Source organism: Pelophylax lessonae (assembly GCF_965119305.1).
Source record: "Pelophylax lessonae genome assembly, chromosome: 7".
Classification (NCBI taxonomy): Eukaryota; Metazoa; Chordata; class Amphibia; order Anura; family Ranidae; genus Pelophylax; species Pelophylax lessonae.
In genome coordinates this window covers 2575729-2601945 of record NC_138774.1, presented here as the reverse complement: position 1 = coordinate 2601945, position 26217 = coordinate 2575729, and the positions used below count along the sequence as shown (strand labels likewise).

At 51.8% G+C, this 26217-nt stretch overlaps 1 protein-coding gene across 1 annotated transcript in view; it reads left to right on the top strand.

Moving 5' to 3' along the window:
• Positions 1 to 26217, top strand: part of ARHGAP35 (Rho GTPase activating protein 35) — a 77642-nt gene that overhangs the window by 15008 nt on the left and 36417 nt on the right. The window contains exon 2 of the mRNA XM_082263844.1: positions 18686 to 22605. Coding sequence (XP_082119970.1) covers positions 18931 to 22605 — 3675 coding nt within the window. The 5' untranslated portion in view covers positions 18686 to 18930. The remainder of the gene's footprint in view (positions 1 to 18685; positions 22606 to 26217) is intronic.

The window sequence follows — 26217 nt, the reverse complement described above, 5'->3', positions numbered from 1 at the left end:
TCCCCCTCCCCCATCCTATATACTGTGTGTACCCCAAATATTCCCCCTCCCCCATCCTATATACTGTGTGTACCCCAAATTATCCCTCTCCCCCATCCTATATACTGTGTGTACCCCACATTATCCCTCTCCCCCATCCTATATACTGTGTGCACCCCCTCCCCCATCCTATATACCGTGTGTACCCCAAATTATCCCCCTCCTCCATCCTATATACTGTGTACCCCCCAAATATCACCCTCCCCCATCCTATATACTGTGTGCACCCCCAAATATCCCCCTCCCCCATCCTATATACTGTGTGTACCCCAAATATCCCCTCCCCCATCCTATATACTGTGTGCACCCCCTCCCCCATCCTATATACTGTGTGTACCCCAAATTATCCCCCTCCTCCATCCTATATACTGTGTACCCCCCAAATATCACCCTCCCCCATCCTATATACTGTGTGCACCCCCAAATATCCCCCTCCCCCATCCTATATACTGTGTGTACCCCAAATATCCCCTCCCCCATCCTATATACTGTGTGCACCCCCAAATATCACCCTCCCCATCTTATATACTGTGCATACCCCAAATTATCCCCCTCCCATCCTATATACAGTATGTACCCCCAAATTATCCCCCATCCTATATACAGCGTGCACCCCCAAATATCCCCCTCCCCCATCCTATATACTGTGTGTACCCCAAATATCCCCCATTTTATGTACTGTGTACCCCCCCAAATATCCCCTTCCCCATCCTACTTACTGTGTACCCCCCAAATATTACTCTCCAGTCCTGTGTACCCCAATGTATTCACTCCCATCGTCCTCTATACAGCACTGTCCGCCTCCCGCCCCCTCACTGTCCGCCTCCCGCCCCCTCACTGTCCGCCATCCCGCCCCCTCACTGTCCGCCTCCCGCCCCCATCACTGTCCGCCTCCGCCCCCTCACTGTCCGCCTCCCGCCCCCTCACTGTCCGCCTCCCGCCCCCTCACTGTCCGCCTCCCGCCCCCTCACTGTCCGCCTCCCGCCCCTCTCACTGTCCGCCTCCCGCCCCCTCACTGTCCGCCTCCCGCCCTCTCACTGTCCGCCTCCCGCCCCCTCACTGTCCGCCTCCCGCCCCCTCACTGTCCGCCTCCCGCCCCCTCACTGTCCGCCTCCCGCCCCCTCACTGTCCGCCTCCCGCCCCCTCACTGTCCGCCTCCCGCCCCCTCACTGTCCGCCTCCCGCCCTCCTCACTGTCCGCCTCCCGCCCTCTCACTGTCCGCCTCCCGCCCCCTCACTGTCCGCCTCCCGCCCTCTCACTGTCCGCCTCCCGCCCTCTCACTGTCCGCCTCCCGCCCTCTCACTGTCCGCCTCCCGCCCTCTCACTGTCCGCCTCCCGCCCTCCTCACTGTCCGCCTCCCGCCCCCTCACTGTCCGCCTCCCGCCCCCTCACTGTCCGCCTCCCGCCCCCTCACTGTCCGCCTCCCGCCCCCTCACTGTCCGCCTCCCGCCCCCTCACTGTCCGCCTCCCGCCCCCTCACTGTCCGCCTCCCGCCCCCTCACTGTCCGCCTCCCGCCCCCTCACTGTCCGCCTCCCGCCCCCTCACTGTCCGCCTCCCGCCCCCTCACTGTCCGCCTCCCGCCCCCTCACTGTCCGCCTCCCGCCCCCTCACTGTCCGCCTCCCGCCCCCTCACTGTCCGCCTCCCGCCCCCTCACTGTCCGCCTCCCGCCCCCTCACTGTCCGCCTCCCGCCCCCTCACTGTCCGCCTCCCGCCCCCTCACTGTCCGCCTCCCGCCCCCTCACTGTCCGCCTCCCGCCCTCTCACTGTCCGCCTCCCGCCCTCTCACTGTCCGCCTCCCGCCCTCTCACTGTCCGCCTCCCGCCCTCTCACTGTCCGCCTCCCGCCCTCTCACTGTCCGCCTCCCGCCCCCTCACTGTCCGCCTCCCGCCCCCTCACTGTCCGCCTCCCGCCCCCTCACTGTCCGCCTCCCGCCCCCTCACTGTACACACTGTACGCCTCCCGCCCTCTCACTGTCCGCCTCCCGCCCTCTCACTGTACACACTGTACCCCTCCCGCCCTCTCACTGTACACACTGTACCCCTCCCGCCCTCTTTGTGTAGGCACTGTACCCCTCCCGCCCTGTTTCTGTAGGCACTGTACCCCTCCCGCCCTCTTTGTGTAGGCACTGTACCCCTCCCGCCCTCTTTGTGTAGGCACTGTACCCCTCCCGCCCTCTTTGTGTAGGCACTGTACACCTCCCGCCCTCTTTGTGTAGGCACTGTACCCCTCCCGCCCTCTTTGTGTAGGCACTGTACCCCTCCCGCCCTCTTTGTGTAGGCACTGTACACCTCCCGCCCTCTTTGTGTAGGCACTGTACCCCTCCCGCCCTCTTTGTGTAGGCACTGTACACCTCCCGCCCTCTTTGTGTAGGCACTGTACACCTCCCGCCCTCTTTGTGTAGGCACTGTACCCCTCCCGCTCTCTTTGTGTAGGCACTCTACACCTCCCGCCCTCTTTGTGTAGGCACTGTACACCTCCCGCCCTCTTTGTGTAGGCACTGTACCCCTCCCGCCCTCTTTGTGTAGGCACTGTACCCCTCCCGCCCTCTTTGTGTAGGCACTGTACCCCTCCCGCCCTCTTTGTGTAGGCACTGTACCCCTCCCGCCCTCTTTGTGTAGGCACTGTACCCCTCCCGCTCTCTTTGTGTAGGCACTGTACCCCTCCCGCCCTCTTTGTGTAGGCACTGTACCCCTCCCGCCCTCTTTGTGTAGGCACTGTACCCCTCCCGCCCTCTTTCTGTAGGCACTGTACACCTCCCGCCCTCTTCCTGTAGGCACTGCAGGTTGTTTTGCACACACTATATCTAGGGCTGTACTCCCGGTTGTATACTCTGTACTGTACCCGGCCTCCCACCCTGCACACCGCACTCACTGTATGTGTCTACAAAATACATCGGCATTCCTCATAGTCATCACATGGTCTCTGTACAGCGCCACTGCGTACCGCGCCGCTCACAGCGCTCCTTACTGTCACCAAGTCTATCCCGTTCTCAGATTCCTCCATAGATCAGTATAGAGAGGGTCCTGACCCGGGGAAGACATTCCCTGTGCACAGTGGACTTCCTGTCAGTGTGACATCACTAAGCCGACTCCCAGATCACATGAAAGCACAATGGGGGGTTCTCATTGGAGGAAAGGAAAAGAGTTGTTTTCAGCCCACCCTGCACTCTGATAGGTTGCAGAATCCAGGCCCCTCCCCCTCTTATTTTTGGAAGGTCTCCTTGTAGAAGATGTGACCCATGCAGGAGAAATGTGGCAGCCAATCAGATTGCAGTGAGGTTCTGAGATTGGCAGATGGGCTGTGATTGGTGGAGATGGATCTGATATGAAAGATTCATGTTGGTAAATAATTTTGTCTGATTTATATCGCCGCCCTGGACAGTCTCAGCGCTCATCGCCCCTCCGGTGGGAGGAATCCGGTGGTTGAACTGAGATCTGGATCTCCTCCGCCGTAGTCCTAGAGAAGGACAATTCCTGGGGGTGGGAAATCTTTCTGGCGTTTTTTTGCTGCGCCACCCACTTTTCACCATTATCCTCTATTTTACATTTTAGTGTCACAACTATAGTGGGCGATGACATCACCCATAGGTTTGTCTGTCATACTGGTGGGGTGATGCCGTATGAAGCTGACAAGCATTGTGTGCCTTGTCCTGACCCCGGGGAGGCTGGCTGGTGGTGGTGGGTGTTGGGGAGGCTGGCAGCAGGTGGGGGCACTGGCTGCAAGTAGCGGGTTTTGGAGTGGCTGGCTGGAGGTGGAAAGTGTTGGGCAGGCTGGCTGGAGGAGGCGGTGGCGGCGGCAAGTGTTGGGCAGGCTGGCTGGAGGAGGCGGCGGCGGCGGCAAGTGTTGGGCAGGCTGGCTGGAGGAGGCGGCGGCAAGTGTTGGGCAGGCTGGCTGGAGGAGGCGGTGGCGGCGGCAAGTGTTGGGCAGGCTGGCTGGAGGAGGCGGCGGCGGCGGCAAGTGTTGGGGAGGCTGGCTGGAGGAGGCGGCGGCAAGTGTTGGGGAGGCTGGCTGGAGGAGGCGGCGGCAAGTGTTGGGGAGGCTGGCTGGAGGAGGCGGCGGCAAGTGTTGGGGAGGCTGGCTGGAGGAGGCGGCGGCAAGTGTTGGGGAGGCTGGCTGGAGGAGGCGGCGGCGGCAAGTGTTGGGGAGGCTGGCTGGAGGAGGCGGCAGCGGCAAGTGTTGGGCAGGCTGGCTGGAGGAGGCGGCGGCGGCAAGTGTTGGGGAGGCTGGCTGGAGGAGGCGGCAGCGGCAAGTGTTGGGCAGGCTGGCTGGAGGAGGAGGCGGCGGCAAGTGTTGGGCAGGTTGGCTGGAGGAGGCGACGGCAAGTGTTGGGGAGGCTGGCTGGAGGAGGCGGCGGCAAGTGTTGGGGAGGCTGGCTGGAGGAGGCGGCGGCAAGGGTTGGGCAGGCTGGCTGGAGGAGGCGGCGACAAGGGTTGGGCAGGCTGGCTGGAGGCAGCGGCGGCAAGGGTTGGGCAGGCTGGCTGGAGGCAGCGGCGGCAAGGGTTGGGCAGGCTGGCTGGAGGAGGCGGCGGCAAGGGTTGGGGAGGCTGGCTGGAGGAGGCAGTGTTGGGGAGGCTGGCTGGAGGAGGCGGTGAAAAGTGTTGGGGAGGCTGGCTGGAGGAGGCGGCGACAAGTGTGGGGGAGGCTGGCTGGAGGAGGCGGCGACAAGTGTTGGGGAGGCTGGCTGGAGAAGGTGGTGGGTGCTGGGGAGGCTGGTTAGATGTGGTCTCCGCACAGCAGTACTAGGAAGCCATGCAGCTGATCTGATCTCTGTGTGATGCTGTTTCAGGCTGGGTGAGTGTGAACTCACATGAACAGGTATGTGAGCATTGCTCAGGTCAGGTCCCCCGGGGGCCCATTCAGGATCAGGTTGGTTTCTGCTCATGGACGCTGTTTGCAGTCAGTAGATTACAATACAGGACTGGCCTATTCCTTGTGACTGCTCAGTGGTCTACGGAAGCTTCAAGGCCGCAGTATATCTGCCTATGTAATGCTGGGTTGGTCAGGATTGGTTGTGAGTACGGTGATGGGTGTCAGGTTGCTGGGTTTGGTTGTGGGTGGTGGGCTGTAGGTTGTGGTTTGGGGTCTCGTCTGTATAAAATTGGTGTACGGTCTGAACTTGGGGTCAGCTGCAGAGATTCTTCAGCCGCCTCTCAGCCATCACGGAAGATGTGCCTCCATGTTTAGTGGAGGTTGTAGTCAGCAGACACATCGATTGTCTGTGGTGAGTGAAGATCAGTATTTTATTTGTTAAATGTGATGTGATGACCGCCACCATTGGGGTGTTATTTAAGACGATCAGGGCAGACCCCTTAGCTGTAGCTCAAGAGGGGGAAAAAGATTTTTACTGGTTGGACTCCCACCCCCCCCTTCTGAGATACCGTCCTCCAGTCTGAGACTCTGCCCTCCTTCTGAGATACCGTCCTCCAGTCTGAGACTCTGCCCTCCTTCTGAGATTCCGTCCTCCAGTCTGTGACTCTGCCCCCCTTCTGAGATACCGTCCTCCAGTCTGAGACTCTGCCCTCCTTCTGAGATTCCGTCCTCCAGTCTGAGACTCTGCCCTCCTTCTGAGATTCCGTCCTCCAGTCTGTGACTCTGCCCTCCTTCTGAGATACCGTCCTCCAGTCTGAGACTCTGCCCTCCTTCTGAGATACCGTCCTCCAGTCTGAGACTCTGCCCTCCTTCTGAGATTCCGTCCTCCAGTCTGAGACTCTGCCCTCCTTCTGAGATACCGTCCTCCAGTCTGAGACTCTGCCCTCCTTCTGAGATTCCGTCCTCCAGTCTGTGACTCTGCCCCCCTTCTGAGATACCGTCCTCCAGTCTGAGACTCTGCCCTCCTTCTGAGATTCCGTCCTCCAGTCTGAGACTCTGCCCTCCTTCTGAGATACCGTCCTCCAGTCTGAGACTCTGCCCTCCTTCTGAGATACCGTCCTCCAGTCTGAGACTCTGCCCTCCTTCTGAGATTCCGTCCTCCAGTCTGAGACTCTGCCCTCCTTCTGAGATACCGTCCTCCAGTCTGAGACTCTGCCCTCCTTCTGAGATTCCGTCCTCCAGTCTGTGACTCTGCCCCCCTTCTGAGATACCGTCCTCCAGTCTGAGACTCTGCCCTCCTTCTGAGATTCCGTCCTCCAGTCTGTGACTCTGCCCCCCTTCTGAGATACCGTCCTCCAGTCTGAGACTCTGCCCCCCTTCTGAGATACCGTCCTCCAGTCTGAGACTCTGCCCTCCTTCTGAGATTCCGTCCTCCAGTCTGTGACTCTGCCCCCCTTCTGAGATACCGTCCTCCAGTCTGAGACTCTGCCCCCCTTCTGAGATACCGTCCTCCAGTCTGAGACTCTGCCCTCCTTCTGAGATTCCGTCCTCCAGTCTGTGACTCTGCCCCCCTTCTGAGATACCGTCCTCCAGTCTGAGACTCTGCCCTCCTTCTGAGATTCCGTCCTCCAGTCTGAGACTCTGCCCTCCTTCTGAGATACCGTCCTCCAGTCTGAGACTCTGCCCTCCTTCTGAGATACCGTCCTCCAGTCTGAGACTCTGCCCTCCTTCTGAGATTCCGTCCTCCAGTCTGAGACTCTGCCCTCCTTCTGAGATACCGTCCTCCAGTCTGAGACTCTGCCCTCCTTCTGAGATTCCGTCCTCCAGTCTGTGACTCTGCCCCCCTTCTGAGATACCGTCCTCCAGTCTGAGACTCTGCCCTCCTTCTGAGATTCCGTCCTCCAGTCTGTGACTCTGCCCCCCTTCTGAGATACCGTCCTCCAGTCTGAGACTCTGCCCCCCTTCTGAGATACCGTCCTCCAGTCTGAGACTCTGCCCTCCTTCTGAGATTCCGTCCTCCAGTCTGTGACTCTGCCCCCCTTCTGAGATACCGTCCTCCAGTCTGAGACTCTGCCCCCCTTCTGAGATACCGTCCTCCAGTCTGAGACTCTGCCCTCCTTCTGAGATTCCGTCCTCCAGTCTGTGACTCTGCCCTCCTTCTGAGATTCCGTCCTCCAGTCTGTGACTCTGCCCCCCTTCTGAGATTCCGTCCTCCAGTCTGAGACTCTGCCCTCCTTCTGAGATTCCGTCCTCCAGTCTGTGACTCTGCCCTCCTTCTGAGATTCCGGCCTCCAGTCTGAGACTCTGCCCCCCTTCTGAGATTCCGGCCTCCAGTCTGAGACTCTGCCCCCCTTCTGAGATACCGTCCTCCAGTCTGAGACTCTGCCCTCCTTCTGAGATTCCGTCCTCCAGTCTGTGACTCTGCCCTCCTTCTGAGATTCCGTCCTCCAGTCTGTGACTCTGCCCTCCTTCTGAGATTCCGTCCTCCAGTCTGAGACTCTGCCCCCCTTCTGAGATACCGTCCTCCAGTCTGAGACTCTGCCCTCCTTCTGAGATACCGTCCTCCAGTCTGAGACTCTGCCCTCCTTCTGAGATACCGTCCTCCAGTCTGAGACTCTGCCCTCCTTCTGAGATTCCGTCCTCCAGTCTGAGACTCTGCCCTCCTTCTGAGATACCGTCCTCCAGTCTGAGACTCTGCCCTCCTTCTGAGATACCGTCCTCCAGTCTGAGACTCTGCCCTCCTTCTGAGATTCCGTCCTCCAGTCTGAGACTCTGCCCTCCTTCTGAGATACCGTCCTCCAGTCTGAGACTCTGCCCTCCTTCTGAGATTCCGTCCTCCAGTCTGTGACTCTGCCCCCCTTCTGAGATACCGTCCTCCAGTCTGAGACTCTGCCCTCCTTCTGAGATTCCGTCCTCCAGTCTGTGACTCTGCCCCCCTTCTGAGATACCGTCCTCCAGTCTGAGACTCTGCCCCCCTTCTGAGATACCGTCCTCCAGTCTGAGACTCTGCCCTCCTTCTGAGATTCCGTCCTCCAGTCTGTGACTCTGCCCCCCTTCTGAGATACCGTCCTCCAGTCTGAGACTCTGCCCCCCTTCTGAGATACCGTCCTCCAGTCTGAGACTCTGCCCTCCTTCTGAGATTCCGTCCTCCAGTCTGAGACTCTGCCCTCCTTCTGAGATTCCGTCCTCCAGTCTGTGACTCTGCCCCCCTTCTGAGATTCCGTCCTCCAGTCTGAGACTCTGCCCTCCTTCTGAGATTCCGTCCTCCAGTCTGTGACTCTGCCCTCCTTCTGAGATTCCGGCCTCCAGTCTGAGACTCTGCCCCCCTTCTGAGATTCCGGCCTCCAGTCTGAGACTCTGCCCCCCTTCTGAGATACCGTCCTCCAGTCTGAGACTCTGCCCTCCTTCTGAGATTCCGTCCTCCAGTCTGTGACTCTGCCCTCCTTCTGAGATTCCGTCCTCCAGTCTGTGACTCTGCCCTCCTTCTGAGATTCCGTCCTCCAGTCTGAGACTCTGCCCCCCTTCTGAGATTCCGTCCTCCAGTCTGTGACTCTGCCCTCCTTCTGAGATACCGGCCTCCAGTCTGTGACTCTGCCCCCCTTCTGAGATTCCGTCCTCCAGTCTGTGACTCTGCCCTCCTTCTGAGATACCGTCCTCCAGTCTGAGACTCTGCCCTCCTTCTGAGATTCCGTCCTCCAGTCTGAGACTCTGCCCTCCTTCTGAGATTCCGTCCTCCAGTCTGAGACTCTGCCCTCCTTCTGAGATTCCGTCCTCCAGTCTGTGACTCTGCCCTCCTTCTGAGATACCGTCCTCCAGTCTGAGACTCTGCCCTCCTTCTGAGATTCCGTCCTCCAGTCTGTGACTCTGCCCTCCTTCTGAGATTCCGTCCTCCAGTCTGTGACTCTGCCCCCCTTCTGAGATACCGGCCTCCAGTCTGTGACTCTGCCCCCCCCCGCTGGGGTCAGACCAGGGTGAGGAAAAGGTGTCACGTGATCTGGAGAATTTGGGATTTTCCTTTATGTGGAGCAGTCAGAAATCAGAGATCTCTGAGGCGATAGTCATCTGAAAAGTCCCCAGTTGGTCTTTATTTTAGGAGAATAGATTGTCAGCTCTGCGGGAGAATAGATTGTCGGCTCTGCGGGAGAATAGATTGTCGGCTCTGCGGGAGAATAGATTGTCGGCTCTGCGGGAGAATAGATTGTCGGCTCTGCGGGAGAATAGATTGTCGGCTCTGCGGGAGAATAGATTGTCGGCTCTGCGGGAGAATAGATTGTCGGCTCTGCGGGAGAATAGATTGTCGGCTCTGCGGGAGAATAGATTGTCGGCTCTGCGGGAGAATAGATTGTCGGCTCTGCGGGAGAATAGATTGTCGGCTCTGCGGGAGAATAGATTGTCGGCTCTGCGGGAGAATAGATTGTCGGCTCTGCGGGAGAATAGATTGTCGGCTCTGCGGGAGAATAGATTGTCAGCTCTGTGGATCACAGGTGTTGGGGTCCTCTTTCACCTGCGGCGTGCTGTGAATTCCTCCCCGGTGAATGATGGGAGTCCTGTGTATCACCTGCTGGGGACGGACATGACTGGACATGTCTGGGGCCCGGGGGGGGAGGGGTGTCAATCAGGGTGTATGTGCCGGGACCTCTCCTGCTATGTCGGCTCTCTCTTCTCTTCTTATTGATTTCTTGCTGAGATCTTTATGACGGCTCAGCAACCTTTGTCTCCCCACGTCACTGATTCTGTGTCAGTGAAATGTGGCCCTACAAATCCCCGGGGGGGGGGCCCTATGTAGAGGCCGGGTGCTCTGATCCAATGCTGACCGTTCTCATATATGGATTGTAGAGGCAGGCAGACGCCACTGCACTACCTGGCCACAGGAGGGCGCCGCATGCTGCACATTCCAAATCTGTCATTGCAATGCAGAGATTATTTATTTTTTATTAACTTTATTTAAATTGGACGCAGCCCGATAGAAGTGTTTTTTTTTTTTTTTTTTTTCTTCTAAACTTTGTCCTGGGTTCAAACCGGTGTGCTGCAGGAAACCCTGCGATTCAGTGCCGGTTCCCGCATCGCACCAGAATCGCACAGTGGTTGAGATCTGCGAATTGCTGGGGGTGTCAATGTAAAGTTAACTGCTTTACGGCCGCTCCTGGGCAAACTGACGTAGCTATACGTCGGTCGGAGGCTAGGGGGCGAGCTCGCGCCACCAACAGCGTGCTCCTGCCCCCGCTCCTCAGCGGAGACTCTGATGCACGGGGCAGGCGGCTCTGATTGCCACCTGACACCCGCGATCGTTCCCTGCTGAGAGAGAAGGACGGTCGGATGTTGTAAACACAGCTGACCGTTCTTCTCCCTGGAATGATCACAGAGCTCCTTCTATATAGGATCACAGGTCTCTATGGTCATTTCACAAGCCACACCCCCATACAGTCAGAATCACTCCCCTAGGCTCACATTTAACCCCTTGATCACCCCTAGGTTAACCCCTTCCCTGCCAGAGTCTTATTACAGTGACAATAAAAATAAAAATTCAGCGCTTAAAATCAAATGGATGGGTAAGCAGCTGTACACCAGGATAGGTCAAACCTACCAAAACCTATAATATGCAGTAAAAGAAAATAAAGTGCAGCGCTATAAAATTACAAATAGTGCATAAAATCATTCACATTAAAATGCACAATAAAAAAATTATTGTGCATTTTAATGTGAATGATTTTATGCACTATTTGTAATTTTATAGCGCTGCACTTAGTACAGTGACAGTGCATATTTTTAGCACTGATTACTGTAGTGATGTCACTGGTCCCCCCAAAAGTGTCAAAAATGTCAGTTAGGGGTCCGATCTGTCCGCCGCAATGTCGCAGTCCTGCTAAAAATTACAGATCGCCGCCGTTACTAGTAAAATTTAAAGACAAAAATAAAAATGACAAATTTTTCTCCTAGTTTGTAAACGTGATAACTTTTGCGCAAACCAATCAAAATACGGTTATTGCAATTTTTTTTTTTTTTTTTTACCAAAAATATGTAGCAGAAAATAAATTGGCCTAAAATGTTAAAAAAATGTGATTATAATTTTTTTGGGAATGTTTTATAGCAGAATGTGAAAAATATTGTTCTTTTTTTTCAGAATTGTCGCTATTTTTTTGTTTATAGCGCAAAAAATAAAAATCGCACAGGTGATCAAATACCACCAAAAGAAAGCTCTGTTTGTCAGAAAAAAAAGACATCAATTTTATTTGGGTAAAGCGTCGCACGACCGCGCAATTGTCAGTTAAAGTAACGCAGTGCCGTATCACTAAAAATGGTGGCGGGGGGTCCCAAAAGAGTTACGGTTGAAATTTCATCTATCTCTATCTCTGTTCTGTTATAGCGTATGCTGACTGCGCTACCTGCTTAGTGCTGCGGCGGTGGATTTATCAGCGGCCGACCCCAGGGCCAGGGTGACCTGCAGATTGGGGGGGGTGGAAGGTTTCAGGATGATGTCACATGCAGAGGGCGTGGCTTAATACCACAAAAATCTCCTTCAGTCAGTGCAGAGAGCCGGCCCTTATCATTGGACATATTGAGGAGAGCGTGATGGGCCACCATTGATGAGAGCAGCTGACTCCTCCCCCATCAGTGGGAGGCCTATCCATGTCATGAAGTGTGTGTGACATCATCAGATGTGATCTCTGTCATCGCTCTGCGCTGGGATTGGAGGACTTTCTAGAAGCGCATGGTAATTGTGTGAAATCGGTGAGGTTGCAGAGCGCAATTCTGTCTGCTGCCTGAAAAGCAGGTTCATTACTTCATTACTTCCACTATGGGGGGGGAGGGATTCTCATCACCTTTATGGAGAGGAATAAGAGACGGCCGGGTGCTGATCAATAGAAAGTGCCAGAGGGGTTCTAGATTACGGAAACCTGAAGAGGAGCCGGTACAACTGTGTAAGACTAAGGGGAGGCCGGAGGGAGGATTTAAGAAGTTAGGTTGCAGTGGGTGACAACACTCATGATTGCTCCGACCAGAAATGGTGACCAAGGGATGTATGTGTGGTGTATCCTGTGTATCTCTGATCCCAGATCCTCTGTTCAGTGACAGTTATTGACTGACATGTATGTTCTGTGTATGGAATGTCCATGTTGGGTCCGGTCCCTCTCCCAGGGAATGTCCATGTTGGGTCCGGTCCCTCTCCCAGGGAATGTCCATGTTGGGTCTGGTCGCTCTCCCATGGAATGTCCATGTTGGGTCTGGTCCCTCTCCTCTGGAATGTCCATGTTGGGTCTGGTCCCTCTCCTATGTAATGTCCATGTTGGGTCTGGTCGCTCTCCCATGGAATGTCCACGCTGGGTCCCGTTGCTGTCCTATTGAATGCACATGTTGGGTCTGGTCGCTCTCCTATGCGAATGCACATGTTGGGTCTGATCACTCTCCTCTGGAATGTCCATGTTGCATCTGGTCGCTCTCCCATGGAATGTCCATGTTGCATCTGGTCGCTCTCCCATGGAATGTCCATGTTGGGTCTGGTGGCTCTCCCAAGGAATGTCCATGTTGGGTCTGGTGGCTCTCCTATGGAATGTCCATGTTGGGTCTGGTGGCTCTCCTATGGAATGTCCATGTTGGGTCTGGTCACTCTCCTCTGGAATGTCCATGTTGCCTCTGGTCGCTCTCCCATGGAATGTCCATGTTGCCTCTGGTCGCTCTCCCATGGAATGTCCATGTTGCGTCTGGTCGCTCTCCCATGGAATGTCCATGTTGCGTCTGGTCGCTCTCCCATGGAATGTCCATGTTGCGTCTGGTCGCTCTCCCATGGAATGTCCATGTTGCGTCTGGTCGCTCTCCCATGGAATGTCCATGTTGCGTCTGGTCGCTCTCCCATGGAATGTCCATGTTGCGTCTGGTCGCTCTCCCATGGAATGTCCATGTTGGGTCTGGTCGCTCTCCCATGGAATGTCCATGTTGGGTCTGGTCGCTCTCCCATGGAATGTCCATGTTGGGTCTGGTCGCTCTCCCATGGAATGTCCATGTTGGGTCTGGTCGCTCTCCCATGGAATGTCCATGTTGCGTCTGGTCGCTCTCCCATGGAATGTCCATGTTGCGTCTGGTCGCTCTCCCATGGAATGTCCATGTTGCGTCTGGTCGCTCTCCCATGGAATGTCCATGTTGCGTCTGGTCGCTCTCCCATGGAATGTCCATGTTGCGTCTGGTCGCTCTCCCATGGAATGTCCATGTTGCGTCTGGTCGCTCTCCCATGGAATGTCCATGTTGCGTCTGGTCGCTCTCCCATGGAATGTCCATGTTGCGTCTGGTCGCTCTCCCATGGAATGTCCATGTTGCGTCTGGTCGCTCTCCCATGGAATGTCCATGTTGCGTCCGGTCGCTCTCCCATGGAATGTCCATGTTGGGTCCGGTCGCTCTCCCATGGAATGTCCATGTTGCGTCCGGTCGCTCTCCCATGGAATGTCCATGTTGCGTCTGGTCGCTCTCCCATGGAATGTCCATGTTGCGTCTGGTCGCTCTCCCATGGAATGTCCATGTTGCGTCTGATCCCTCTCCCATGGAATGTCCATGTTGGGTCCGGTCGCTCTCCCATGGAATGTCCAAGTTGCGTCTGTTCTCTCTATTGCACTCGGTAATTCATTGTAATCTGTGTTCTGACCGAGTAATCGTTCCTGTGGTTGCATTGGTAGGTTCATACTGGAGAGGGCTAGTTTGGAGGAGAGGATACACGGCCAACCCTCTGCCAGTCCTGATGAAGTTTGTTCTGCGTTCCTTTTTGGATCAGGCGTCACTGATTGGCAGACTGCAGCCCGGACCCAGTGGCCATTCTGTCCAGACCGCCAGTGCCAAACCATTCAGATGCCTGTGTGTCCTCTCCCCCCACTGCCAGCATCACCCCAGCATGGCATAGGGTGGGAGGTGTGACTGGTCTGGATGGAAGGTGGGGACTTAACTTTTCAGGTTAACAAGCTGGTAATTGGTTGCTATGCAGGGGGGGAGGTCCTAGCAACCAATCCCCCACTTGTTGAAAGAGAAAAATTGGAAGGTTCCATCCCCCCGATCCAGACCTGTCCTACCCCCTGCCTTCTGTCATGTTCTGTAAGGTAGGACTGGAAGGGGGGGCTGATGACACTGATGAAAAGGAAGGGTCATTTACCAGACACATTTCTTCTAACTTCAGGGTGTAGGGAGCGCTCCCCACAGTGAGAGGGCCTCAGAGTGTGACAATGTAGAGTGGTGAGGTGCAGATTTCGCTGTCCGAGGACATGTATGCACTTATCACAATGTGAACTCTTATCCGGCATTCCAGGACTGTCTACGTAGTGAGGTGAGGATGAGTATCAAGGCCTCGGACTTTGCACCCTGATCAGGGCTCAGCAACCTTCTCCCAAAGCCCATACAAGCATAGAACAGCCGGCATATCAAGGAGCAATACTGTCTGTACATGTATGGACTGCTTTTCAGATCACCCCAATTCCTCCACCTTCACACCTCAGATCACCCCAACTCCTGCACCTTCCCACCTCAGATCACCCCAACTCCTGCACCTTCCCACCTCAGATCACCCCAACTCCTGCACCTTCATACCTCTGATCACCCCAACTCCTGCACCTTCACACCTCAGATCACCTCAACTCCTGCACCTTCACACCTCAGATCACCTCAACTCCTGCACCTTCACACCTCAGGTCACCCCAACTCCTCCACCTTCACACCTCAGATCACCCCAACTCCTGCACCTTCACACCTCAGATCACCCCAATTCCTGCACCTTCACACCTCAGATCACCCCAATTCCTGCACCTTCACACCTCAGATCACCCCAACTCCTGCTCCTTCACACCTCAGATCACCCCAACTCCTGCACCTTCACACCTCAGATCACCCCAATTCCTGCACCTTCACACCTCAGATCACCCCAATTCCTGCACCTTCACACCTCAGATCACCCCAACTCCTGCTCCTTCACACCTCAGATCACCCCAATTCCTGCACCTTCACACCTCAGATCACCCCAATTCCTGCACCTTCACACCTCAGATCACCCCAATTCCTGCACCTTCACACATCAGATCACCTCAATTCCTGCACCTTCACACCTCAGATCACCCCAATTCCTGCACCTTCACACCTCAGATCACCTCAACTCCTGCACCGGCACACCTCCTAAACTAGGTGTCATGTATTGCAACTTACCAGTTCTTAGACGTGATGGCTGCATTCGTTTATTGCTTTTTCATACTATTTTGTCTTTCATCTTCACCTGGTGATCCTGCCAGTATAGATGGGCTTGGGTGTGTTCAGGGTCCTAGTCCCAACCCACCTTGTGATCCTGCCAGTAGAAATGGGCTTGGACGTGTTCGGAATCCTAGTCCTAAACAGGCCCAGGGCATGGTTATGGGGCAACAATACCCTGGCCATGCCAATGGACCACGTACCATGCACCCCCTTTTAGGACTCAGAGTCCACAGTTAGCGAGACATTAGGCTAGCAAACGCAATACACCTATTTTTCCTTCAATACCATCCAGTCCCCCTATTGGAGAGGCCCCTATGTTATAGTCCATCTACACATATGCAGCAACGGATAGACTTCCCTTCGGATGCTGCATTATTCCCTGACATCCAACCAGGGGTGGCGCTGTGGCACCCGAACTGGCAGACTGTGGCTGTGGTTTCCGCTGTGGGCGGGCGCATGCGCAGTGAGTTAGTATGGTGTCCGCGTTTGGCTGGGTGACGTCAGACGCCTACCGAACAGAAGGGGTATATAAAAATTACATGAAATTATTTTTTTTTCGTTTTTATATGTTTTGTGTACAGCACATATACAGTATCTCACAAAAGTAAGTACACCCCTCACATTTCTGTAAATATTTTATTCTATCTTTTCATGTGACAACACTGAAGAAATGAGACTTTGCTACAATGTAAAGTAGTGAGTGTACAGCTTGTATAACAGTGTAAATTTACTGTCCCCTCAAAATAACTCAACACACAGCCATTAATGTCTAAACCGCTGGCAACAAAAGTGAGTACACCCCTAAGTGACAATGTCCAAATTGGGCCCAAAGTGTCAATATTTTGTGTGGCCACCATTATTTTCCAGCACTGCCTTAACCCTCTTGGGCATGGAGTTCACCAGAGCTTCACAGGTTGCCACTGGAGTCCTCTTCCCCTCCTCCATGATGACATCACAGAGCTGGTGGATGTTAGAGACCTTCCCCTCCTCCACCTTCCGTTTGAGGATCCCCACAGATGCTCAATAGGGTTTAGGTCTGGAGACGCTTGGCCAGTCCATCACCTTTACCCTCAGCTTCTTTAGCAAGGCAGTGGTCATCTTGGAGGTGTTTGGGGTCGTTATGTTGGAATACTGCCCTGCCCCCCAGTCTCTGAAGGGAGGGGATCATGCTCTGCTTCAGTATGTCACAGTACATGTTGGCATTCATGGTCCCCTCAATGATCTGTAGCTCCCCAGTGCCGGCAGCACTCATGCAGCCCCAGACCATGACACTTCCACCATCATGCCTGACTGTAGGAAGACACACTTGTCTTTGTACTCCTCACCTGGTTGCCCCCACACACGCCTGACACCATCTGACACCAAATAAGTTTATCTTGGTCTCATCAGACCACAGGAGATGGTTCCAGTAATCCGTGTCCTTAGTCTGCTTGTCTTCAGCAAACTGTTGGTGGGCTTTCTTGTGCATCATCTTTAGCAGAGGCTTCCTTCTGGGATGACAGCCATGCAGACCAATTTGATGCAGTGTGCGGCGTATGGTCTGAGCACTGACAGGCTGACCCCTCCCCCACCCCTTCAACCTCTGCAGCAATGCTGGCAGCACTCATACGTCTATTTCCCAAAGACAACCTCTGGATATGACGCTGAGCACGTGCACTTAACTTCTATGGTGGACCATGGTGAGGCCTGTTCTGAGTGGAACCTGTTATGGTAAACCGCTGTATGGTCTTGGCCACCGTGCTGCAGCTCAGTTTCAGCGTCTTGGCAATCTTCTTATAGCCTAGGCCATCTTTATGTAGCGCAACAATTCTTGTTTTTCAGATCCTCAGAGTTCTTTGCCATGAGGTGCCATGTTGAACTTCCAGTGACCAGTATGAGAGAGTGAGAGCGATAACACCAAATGTAACACACCTGCTCCCCATTCACACCTGAGACCTTGTAACACTAACGAGTCACATGACACCGGGGGAGGGAAAATGGCTGATTGGGCCCAATTCAGACATTTTCACATAGGGGCGTACTCACCCATCGGTTTAGACATTAATGGCTGTGTGTTGAGTTATTTTGAGGGGACAGTAAATTTACACTGTTATACAAGCTGTACACTCACTACTTTACATTGTAGCAAAGTGTCATTTCTTCAGTGTTGTCACATGAAAAGATAGAATAAAATATTTACAAAAATGTGAGGGGTGTACTTACTTTTGTCAGATACTGTATAAGAATTGGGCAACGCTCCTCCAGAAGAAGCCGTTGTTGGCGAAACATGTTGAGGAACAACAGTGTAGCCTATATGGAAGAAACCATGAATTATTTGGTTTGCGGTATATTCATGATGTAAAAAAAAAAAATGTAAAATATGTTTTTAATGTATGTAAAATAAAATTATATATACTGTGTATATAAAAAAAGAATAGCGCACACATGCAAAAGAAATGACTATCAAATATGAAGACAATCCATAAATAAAAATGGGGATTTGGTCCCAGCATATGGCCATATCGTGCTCAAGCCCACCACTGCGTCAAAGTACCCCATTGTCAGTGGGTCCTACACTATCCATAGAAAAGGGGTGAATCCAGCCTCTCTAACCCTTGGAGACAACACTCCTTGCTGGGAGAAATGTGCTAATGCACTACAAGGGACTCCTCCTATATCTACTTGATGGTGGACACTGATAAGAGTACAGGTGTGGGGGTGCTCAACCTCAGAAGTCTGATCAGACCGAATACATATTAAACAAGCTAAAAGTTGGGGGAGCAAACCCTGAACATGTATTTCTAAAGCTGGTGTAGCTATAGTGGTGGGCTTGAGCACGATATGGCCATTTATTTATGGTTTGCTCCCCCAACTTTTTGCTTGTTTAATATGTATTCGGTCTGACCAGACTTCTGAGGTTGAGCACCCCCCCCCCCCACACACACCTGTACTCTATCAGTGTCCACTATCAAGTAGATATAGGAGAAGTCCCTTGTGCATTTGCACATCTCTCCCAGCAAGGAGTGTTGTCTCCAAGGGTTAGAGAGGCTGGATTCACCCCTTTTTTAGTGTAGGACCCACTGATAATGGGGTACTTTGACGCAGTGGTGGGCTTGAGCACGATATGGCCATATGGTGGGACTAAACCCCCATTTTTATTTATGGATTGTCTTCATATTTGATAGTCATTTCTTTTGCATGTGTGCGCTATTCTTTTTTAATATACATGTCACTTGGTTCATAGCTGCACCGGCTTTAGAAATACACACGCACGCACACGCACGCACACGCACACACACGCACACACATCTATACAATATTTAATTTTTTTTTTTTTTTAAAGAAAAAATTGTGTCTTGGCACTATAAAAATCCCAATACATTTTGAACAATGGGATGCGTGTAGAAAAAGGTCTTAGATCAAAAAATTTACCACATTGCTAGGAAGTTTGAGGCACGCTGAGTTTCAGGCTGGAATAATTCTTGTAAGAAATGTCCCAGAAAAGAAAACCAATGCAGCCACCATATCTAAGGCCTGCTGAGGCTATAATATGTTAAATCTTTCTTCTTGGGTTTATTGATTTGTGATATGTGACCTTTTCTTTCCCATAATAATATTCCTAAATCTTTTCTTTCCCTCCTCAGATTGCCCCCGAGAACCATGCCTGCGGTTTATAGCCTGCGTCCAGACAGCAGTGAATCGAGGAGCCAAAGTCCCGTCTGGTAACCTGCAGTGTCCACCTCCCAAGTAACGTCCGTGCATGGGGAAGATTCCAATCCTGGCTGTCAGGTCCCAGCCGGTTTCGCCCTCCCGAGGAGTCCGTGCATGGGGCGGCATTGCCGAGCCTCACCCAAGCAGCTGTTGATGTGGGCAGGATGAGTGCTGCGCCATGATGATGGCCCGGAAACAAGATGTGCGCGTGCCCACCTACAGCATCAGCGTGGTGGGCCTCTCTGGCACAGAAAAGGAGAAAGGCCAGTGTGGCATCGGCAAGTCCTGCTTGTGCAACCGCTTTGTGCGCCCCAGCGCAGATGACTTCCATTTGGACCACACGTCCGTCCTGAGCACTAGTGACTTCGGAGGCCGAGTAGTGAACAATGACCACTTCCTATACTGGGGGGAGGTCACCCGTCAGCTGGAAGACTGTGTGGACTGCAAGGTGCACGTGGTGGAACAGACAGAGTTCATAGACGATCAGACATTCCAACCTCATCGCAGCACGGCCCTGCAGCCTTACATCAAACGAGCCGCCTCCACCAAACTGGCCTCGGCCGAGAAGCTCATGTACTTCTGCACGGACCAGCTGGGCCTGGAGCAGGACTTTGAGCAGAAACAGATGCCCGAAGGCAAACTGCAGATAGACGGCTTCCTTCTGTGCGTAGATGTGAGCCGCGGGATGAACAGGAACTTCGACGACCAACTGAAGTTTGTCTCCAACTTGTACACCCATCTGGCCAAGACCAAGAAACCCATCATGCTCGTCCTGATGAAGTGCGACGAAGGCGTCGAACGCTACATCCGCGATGCTCACGCCTTTGCCCTTAATAAAAAGAACTTGCAGGTGGTGGAAACTTCTGCCCGGTCTAACGTTAATGTGGACTTGGCTTACACTGCTCTCATCCAGCTCATTGACAAAAGCAGAGGCAAGTCCAAGATCATTCCGTACTTTGAGGCTTTAAAGCAGCAGAGCCAACAGATCGCGGCAGCCAAGGACAAATATGAATGGCTGGTGGGCCGCGTGGTGAAATCTCACAACGAGACTTGGCTCAACGTTAGCCGGCGCATGCAGAGCAGCAACGAATATCAGGATTACGTGTACCTGGAGGGCACGGATAAAGCCAAGAAACTATTCCAGCAGCACATCCAACGGCTTAGACAGGACCACACCGAGCGTCGTCGCAAGGTCTTCTTATCTGTTCTACCACGTGCTTTAGATACCCTTGTGCCTGACCTGGATGAAATAGACCACCTCAGCTGGCCCAAAGTAGCCAATTTGCTGGAGACAAAGCCTGCCTTCTCCCAGTGGTTTGTGATCCTTGAAGACATCCCCTGGGACCTAACCAGCCACATAGATAACATGGAAGACGATCGTGTACCTTATGATATGTTGGAGACTCCCCCTGCTGCAGAGGCCTTTTACACCCACATGGAGAAACTGAGGAATGCTAGAAAGAAGGAAGAAATGAAAAGAGCCTTCAAAGATAACTTGGGTTTATCTCCTTTTATCACGCCAGGTAAACCCTGGGAGGAGGCCCGTAGCTTCATTATGAGCGAGGAGTTTTATCATTGGCTGGAGGAGCCGGTATATATGGACATTTATAGCAAGCACCAGAAAGAGATCATTGACAAAGCCAAGGAAGAGTTCCAGGAACTGCTGTTAGAATATTCAGAGCTGTTTTACGAATTGGAGTTAGATGCCAAGCCGAGCAAAGAGAAAATGGGGGTGATCCAGGAGGTGCTAGGAGAGGAACAGAGGTTCAAAGCCCTGCAAAAACTGCAAGCTGAAAGAGATGCCCTCATCCTCAAACACATTCACTTTGTCTATCACCCCACCAAGGACACTTGTCCCAGCAATCCTGCATGTGTAGACACTAAAATCGAGCAGATTCTCAGTTCCAGGTGCACTAACCCTTACGACCGCCTTTATAAAGATCCCAACGTGGATCGAATCAATTTAGTAATCCTTGGTAAAGATGGACTGGGGAGGGAGCTGGCCAACGAGATCCGCGCCATGTGCACCAACGACGATAAATACGTGGTCGACGGGAAAATGTACGAGTTGTCTTTGCGTCCCATCGAAGGCAACGTGCGACTCCCTGTCAACTCCTTCCAGACCGCCACCTTCATGCCCCATGGATGCCTCTGCCTTTACAACTCCAAAGAGTCCCTCTCCTACGTGGTAGAAAGTATTGAAAAGAGCCGGGAGTCTAGTCTAGGAAGAAAAGACAACCACTTAGTTAACTTATATCTAACGCTAATCCTAGTCAATCGGAGAGGGGACATGAGCGGAGAAACCGCGCAGAGCCTCATCCAGCAGGGCAAAGAGATTGCCGCCAGGCTGCAGTGCGAACTCTTAGACGCGGCATCCACCGGCTTGGGCTACGGCCGCAACATAAACGAGAAACAGATTACAAAGATCCTACGCGATCTTATGGAATCCAAGCGGAATCAGAACCTCATTACCACCACGCCGAGCATCAAGGATCTGGTGGATTGCGATTTGCGGATCGTCATTTGTCTCATGTGTGGAGATCTCTTTAACATGGAGGATGTGCTGAATGCACTCAAGCCTCACACTTACCGCCCTTCGCAGTTCGGGATCGGGCTCTCGGTGTTACTCGACTTGCACATCGGTAGTCAGAAGCGCCGTCTGGAGCTGCTCATCTTGTCCTATCACGCCTCCTTCAACATCCGCAAGACACGACTGGTACATGGCTACATGGTTTTCTATGCAGCCAAGCGCCGTGCCTCACTGGCCATGTTGCGTGCCTTTCTGTGTGAAGTGCAGGACATCGTCCCCGTCCAGCTGGTTGCTCTGACCGAGGGCTCGTTTTCTGTCTTGGACAATGTAACCAGAGAACAGCTAGTGGAAGGAGAGGAGATTGCACTGGACATTGAGGGCAAATTCATGATGTTACCGTGTGGCCCTGGGCAAAACAAGATGGACCTGTTCTACTCTTTCTTCAAGGATGTGATGGAGAAGAAAGTGATCATTGAAGCTTCACACATGTATGACAACACAGCAGAAGCATGTAGCACTACAGAAGAGGTCTTTAGCTCACCTCGTGCTGGGTCTCCTCTCTGCAATTCCCACTTGCATGATTCTGAGGATGACTTGGACCCGTCTCCTCAGCACATTCTACCTAGAGAGGACCTGAGCATTACTGCACCTACTAGAGACCATTCTAAACTGGCCAGAGAACTGGAGGATAGCGAGAGCCTTCCCTTTATCTCTGTCATGAGCACCTTAGAGAGCAGACTCAACAACAAGGTACCTCCACCCCTCAAACCAAAGCCCCCCATCCCGTTTGATATCTCCAAGCCAGATCTGTCCTACCTAGATCCGGGCTCCCGAGACGGTCACAGGAGGTCCTTAACATCTATCACCTGGCCCCCATCAGAACCCTTCGACCCTTCGGATTACGCAGAACCTATGGATTCTGTGGTAAAGCCCAGGAACCTGGAGGAAAACATCTATTCTGTGCCTCACGACAGCACCCAAGGTAAAATCATTACCATCCGTAACACTAACAAGCCGCAGTCCAACGGCAGCGGGAACGGTTCTGATAGTGACATGGACACAAACTCTTTGGAGAGAGCAAGAAAAGCATCCATAGTGACCAAACCAGTCCTGTACCGGACCAAGTGTGCCAAACTCGGCAAGTTCTCCGGTTATCGCAGCAGTCTGAGCGTGGGCAGCGATGATGAGCTTGGACCAATCAGGAGGAAGGAGGAGGAGACTGGAACCCAGGGGCCAAAGGACAACACTACTAATTCCTTCGAGGCTGACGGTGAGGATCCAAGGAAGAGGAACATCCTGCGAAGCCTTCGAAGGACCACTAAGGTAGAGTTGACAATGCTTGTGTGTTTTTTTGTATTTAAATATATTTTTTGGGGGGGGGGGGGTTTAAAATGTATATTTTATACTATACAGACCTTTATGTATATAAACTAATTCTATTGTGTGTATAAATTGTTAAAAACAACACCCTCAAGGTATGAATTTTAAAACCACCTGTTCTGTTCTCACTACACGTATGCCCCAGGCGTGTGCAGCTCAACATACAGCTAAACCTTTAATCCTGCAATAACCAGTCCTTTTGTAACTTAAGGCTTTATTCCAGAGATAGAATAGTGGTCACATGAACAGGTTACAAGTCAGAATGGATATGCGAATAGGATTGTGAATATGAGGTGAAACTGTGAATAAACAGATAAACATACAATCAATGTACAAACGCAAACAATATATGCATTGAGGTATATATGCAACAGTTCTGAGCATACCAGCGATGCTTCCGAGAGGGGTTCAGGAATCTTCCCACAGCAACCTCAGATGCTGTCTGCTCCTTCCTGAGGTAAATCTAAAATGGAGATTCTCTCAGAGAGGGCTGGAACTAATACCAGCAATAGAGAACAGGAAATACCATAAAGTGTTGTATAACAGTCTATGTCACAGTGGCATCTTGTGGACAAGATTGGTATTACAAGTTCCAATAGAATTAATTACTTCCTTATGCTGGAGGCATGACACCACCACAAAAAAAAATCCATGCGGGTTGGATATAGCAGCAGTGAATTCAGCTCTACATGTTTCACCAAAATATGGCTTCTTCAGGAGTCTTACGAATATTGTAATAAATGAATAATACAATTTGTAAATGGAGACAAATTGTATGTTTAATCTAACCACTTTACCACCGGAGGATTTTCCTGCTTAACGTCCAGGCCACTTTTTGCAACTTGGCACTGTGCGACTTTAACTGACAATTGCGCGGTCATGCAATTGTCCCAAACAAAATTTACGTCCTTTTTTTCCCCACAAACAGAGCTTTCTTTTGGTGGTATTTGATCACCTCTGCGCTTTTCATTTTTTGCAATATTAATAAAAAAATGCGACCATTTTGAAAAAATAACAATATTTTTCTACTTTGACAGTTTAAAAAATATCCAATATATTCAATTTTTTTCAAATATTAGGCCAAAATGTATTTAGCTACATGTCTTTGACAAAATAATTCTCAACGAGCGTATTTTTAACCGCTTTAAGACCGGAAGATTTTACCCCCTTCCTGACCAGGCTTTATTATGCGATTCGGCACTGCGTTATTTTAACGGACAATTGCGTGGTCGTGCGACGCTGTACCCAAATTAAATTTGTCCTCCCCCCCCCCCCCCCCCCACAAAAAGAGCTTTCTTTTGGTGGTATTTGATCACCTCTGCGATTTTTACTTTTTGCGCTATAAACAAAAACAGAGCGACAATTTTGAAAAAATAACAATATTTTTCACCTTTTTTTTATATGAAATTCCCCCAAAAAAATGTAAAAATCTAAATTTTTTAACATTTTAGGCCAATTTGTTTTCTGCTACATATTTTTGGTAAAAAAAATCGCAATAAGTGTATTTTGATTGGTTTGCGCAAAAGTTATCGCAGCTACTAACTACGGGAAATTTATGTCCTTTTTATTTTTATTTTTTTTAACTAGTAATGGCGGCGATCTGCAATTTTTTTTTTTTTTTTTTTTTTTTTTTTGCGACATTGCGGCGGACAGATCGGACCCCTAGCTGACATTTTTGACACTTTTGGGGGTACCAGTGACATTACTACAGTAATCAGTGCTATACATATGCACTGTTACTGTAATGACACTGGCAGGGAAGGGGTTAACTTTATTGGTGATCAAGGGGTTAATATATGCCTCATGCTTACTGACGTGTGTGGGGGGAGGGGGTTGTGTGACACAGACACAGATCGCAGGTTCAGCTATGCTGAATCCTGTAATCTGTCCCTGCCTGTCACATAGGAGATCCGCCCACTTTGTTTACACAAGCGGGTGGATCTCCTCCCCTGGCCCGACTCCCACTGTGACTGAATACAGCGGTAGTGAGCCTCCGGCGCCGCCCACAAGGGGAGGAGTCCAGCGACGTAGGTCTACGTCGCTAGACGGAATCGAGCCACTTTGCCGCAGTACCAGCTCAGTGAGCGGTCGGCAAGTGGTTAAAGTGACATTTATTGCAGTATTTGTAAGAGTCCTGAAGAAGCCATATTTTGGTGAAACATGTAGACCTGAATTCACTGCTGCTATATCCAACCCTCATGGATTTTCTGTGGTGGTTTTAAAATTTTATACCTTGAGATGAGAGTGTTGTTTTTAACAATTTGTACACCCAATAAAATTAATTTATTTTACAGTGCAGCTGGAAACTGTTCACAATGCTTCACTTTGTCCACTCTGTGTTACAGCCTTATTCCAAAATGGATTAACTTTATTTTCCTTAAAATTCTACAAACAATCCACCATAATGACAACGTGACAGAAGTTTGTTTGACATATTTGCAAATTTATGAAAAATAAAAAAGGAATAAATCCCATGTACATAAGTATTCACCCCCTTTGCCATGTACATAAGTATTCACACCCTTTGCTCAATACTTTGGTGAAGCTCCTTTGGCACCAATTCCAGCCTCCAGTATTTCTGAGTATGATGCTACAAGCTTGGCACTCCTATTTTTGGGCAGTTTCTCCCATTCTTCTTTGCAGGACCTCTCAAACTCCATCAGTTTGGATGGGGGAGGGTCGGTGCACAGCCATTTTCAGATCTCTCCAGAGATGTTCAATTGGGTTCAAGTCTGGGCTCTGTCTGGGCCACTCAAGGACATTCACAGAGTTGTCCAGTAGCCGCTCCTTTGTTATCTTGGCTGTGTGCTTAGGGTCGTTGTCCTGTTGGAAGATGAACCTTCACCCCAGTCTGAGGTCCAGAGCGCTCTGGAGGAGGTTTTCATCAAGGATGTCTCTGTACATTGCTGCATTCATCTTTCCCTCCATCCTGACTAGTCTCCCAGTTCCTGCCGCTAAAGACCATCCCCACAGCATGACACTGCCACCACCATGCTTCACAGTAGGGATGGTATTGGCCAGGTGATGGGCGGTGCCTGGTTTCCTCCAGACATGACGCTTGTCATTCAGACCAAAGAGTTGAATCTTTGTTTCATCAGAGCAGAGAATTTTGTTTCTCATGGTCTGAGAGTCCTTCAGGTGCATTTTGGGAAACTCCAGGCGGGCTGTCATGTGACTTTTACTGAGGAGGGGCTTCCATCTGGCCACTCCCATACAGGCCTGATTGGTGGAGTGCTGCAGAGATGGTTGTTCTTCTGGAAGGTTCTCCTCTCTCCACAGAGAAATGCTGGAGCTCTGTCAGAGTGACCATCGGGTTCTTGGTCACCTCCCTGACTAAAGCCCCCCTCCCCCGATCGCTCAGTGTGGCCGGGCGGCCCGCTCTAAGAAGAGTCCTGGTGGTTCCAAACTTTTACCATTTACAGATGGAGACCACTGTGCTCATTGGGACCTTCAAATGTTTCTGTACCCTTCCCCCGATCTGTGCCTCCATACAATCCTGTCTCCGAGGTCTACAGACAATTCCTTGGCCTTCGTGGCTTTGTTTGTGCTCTGACA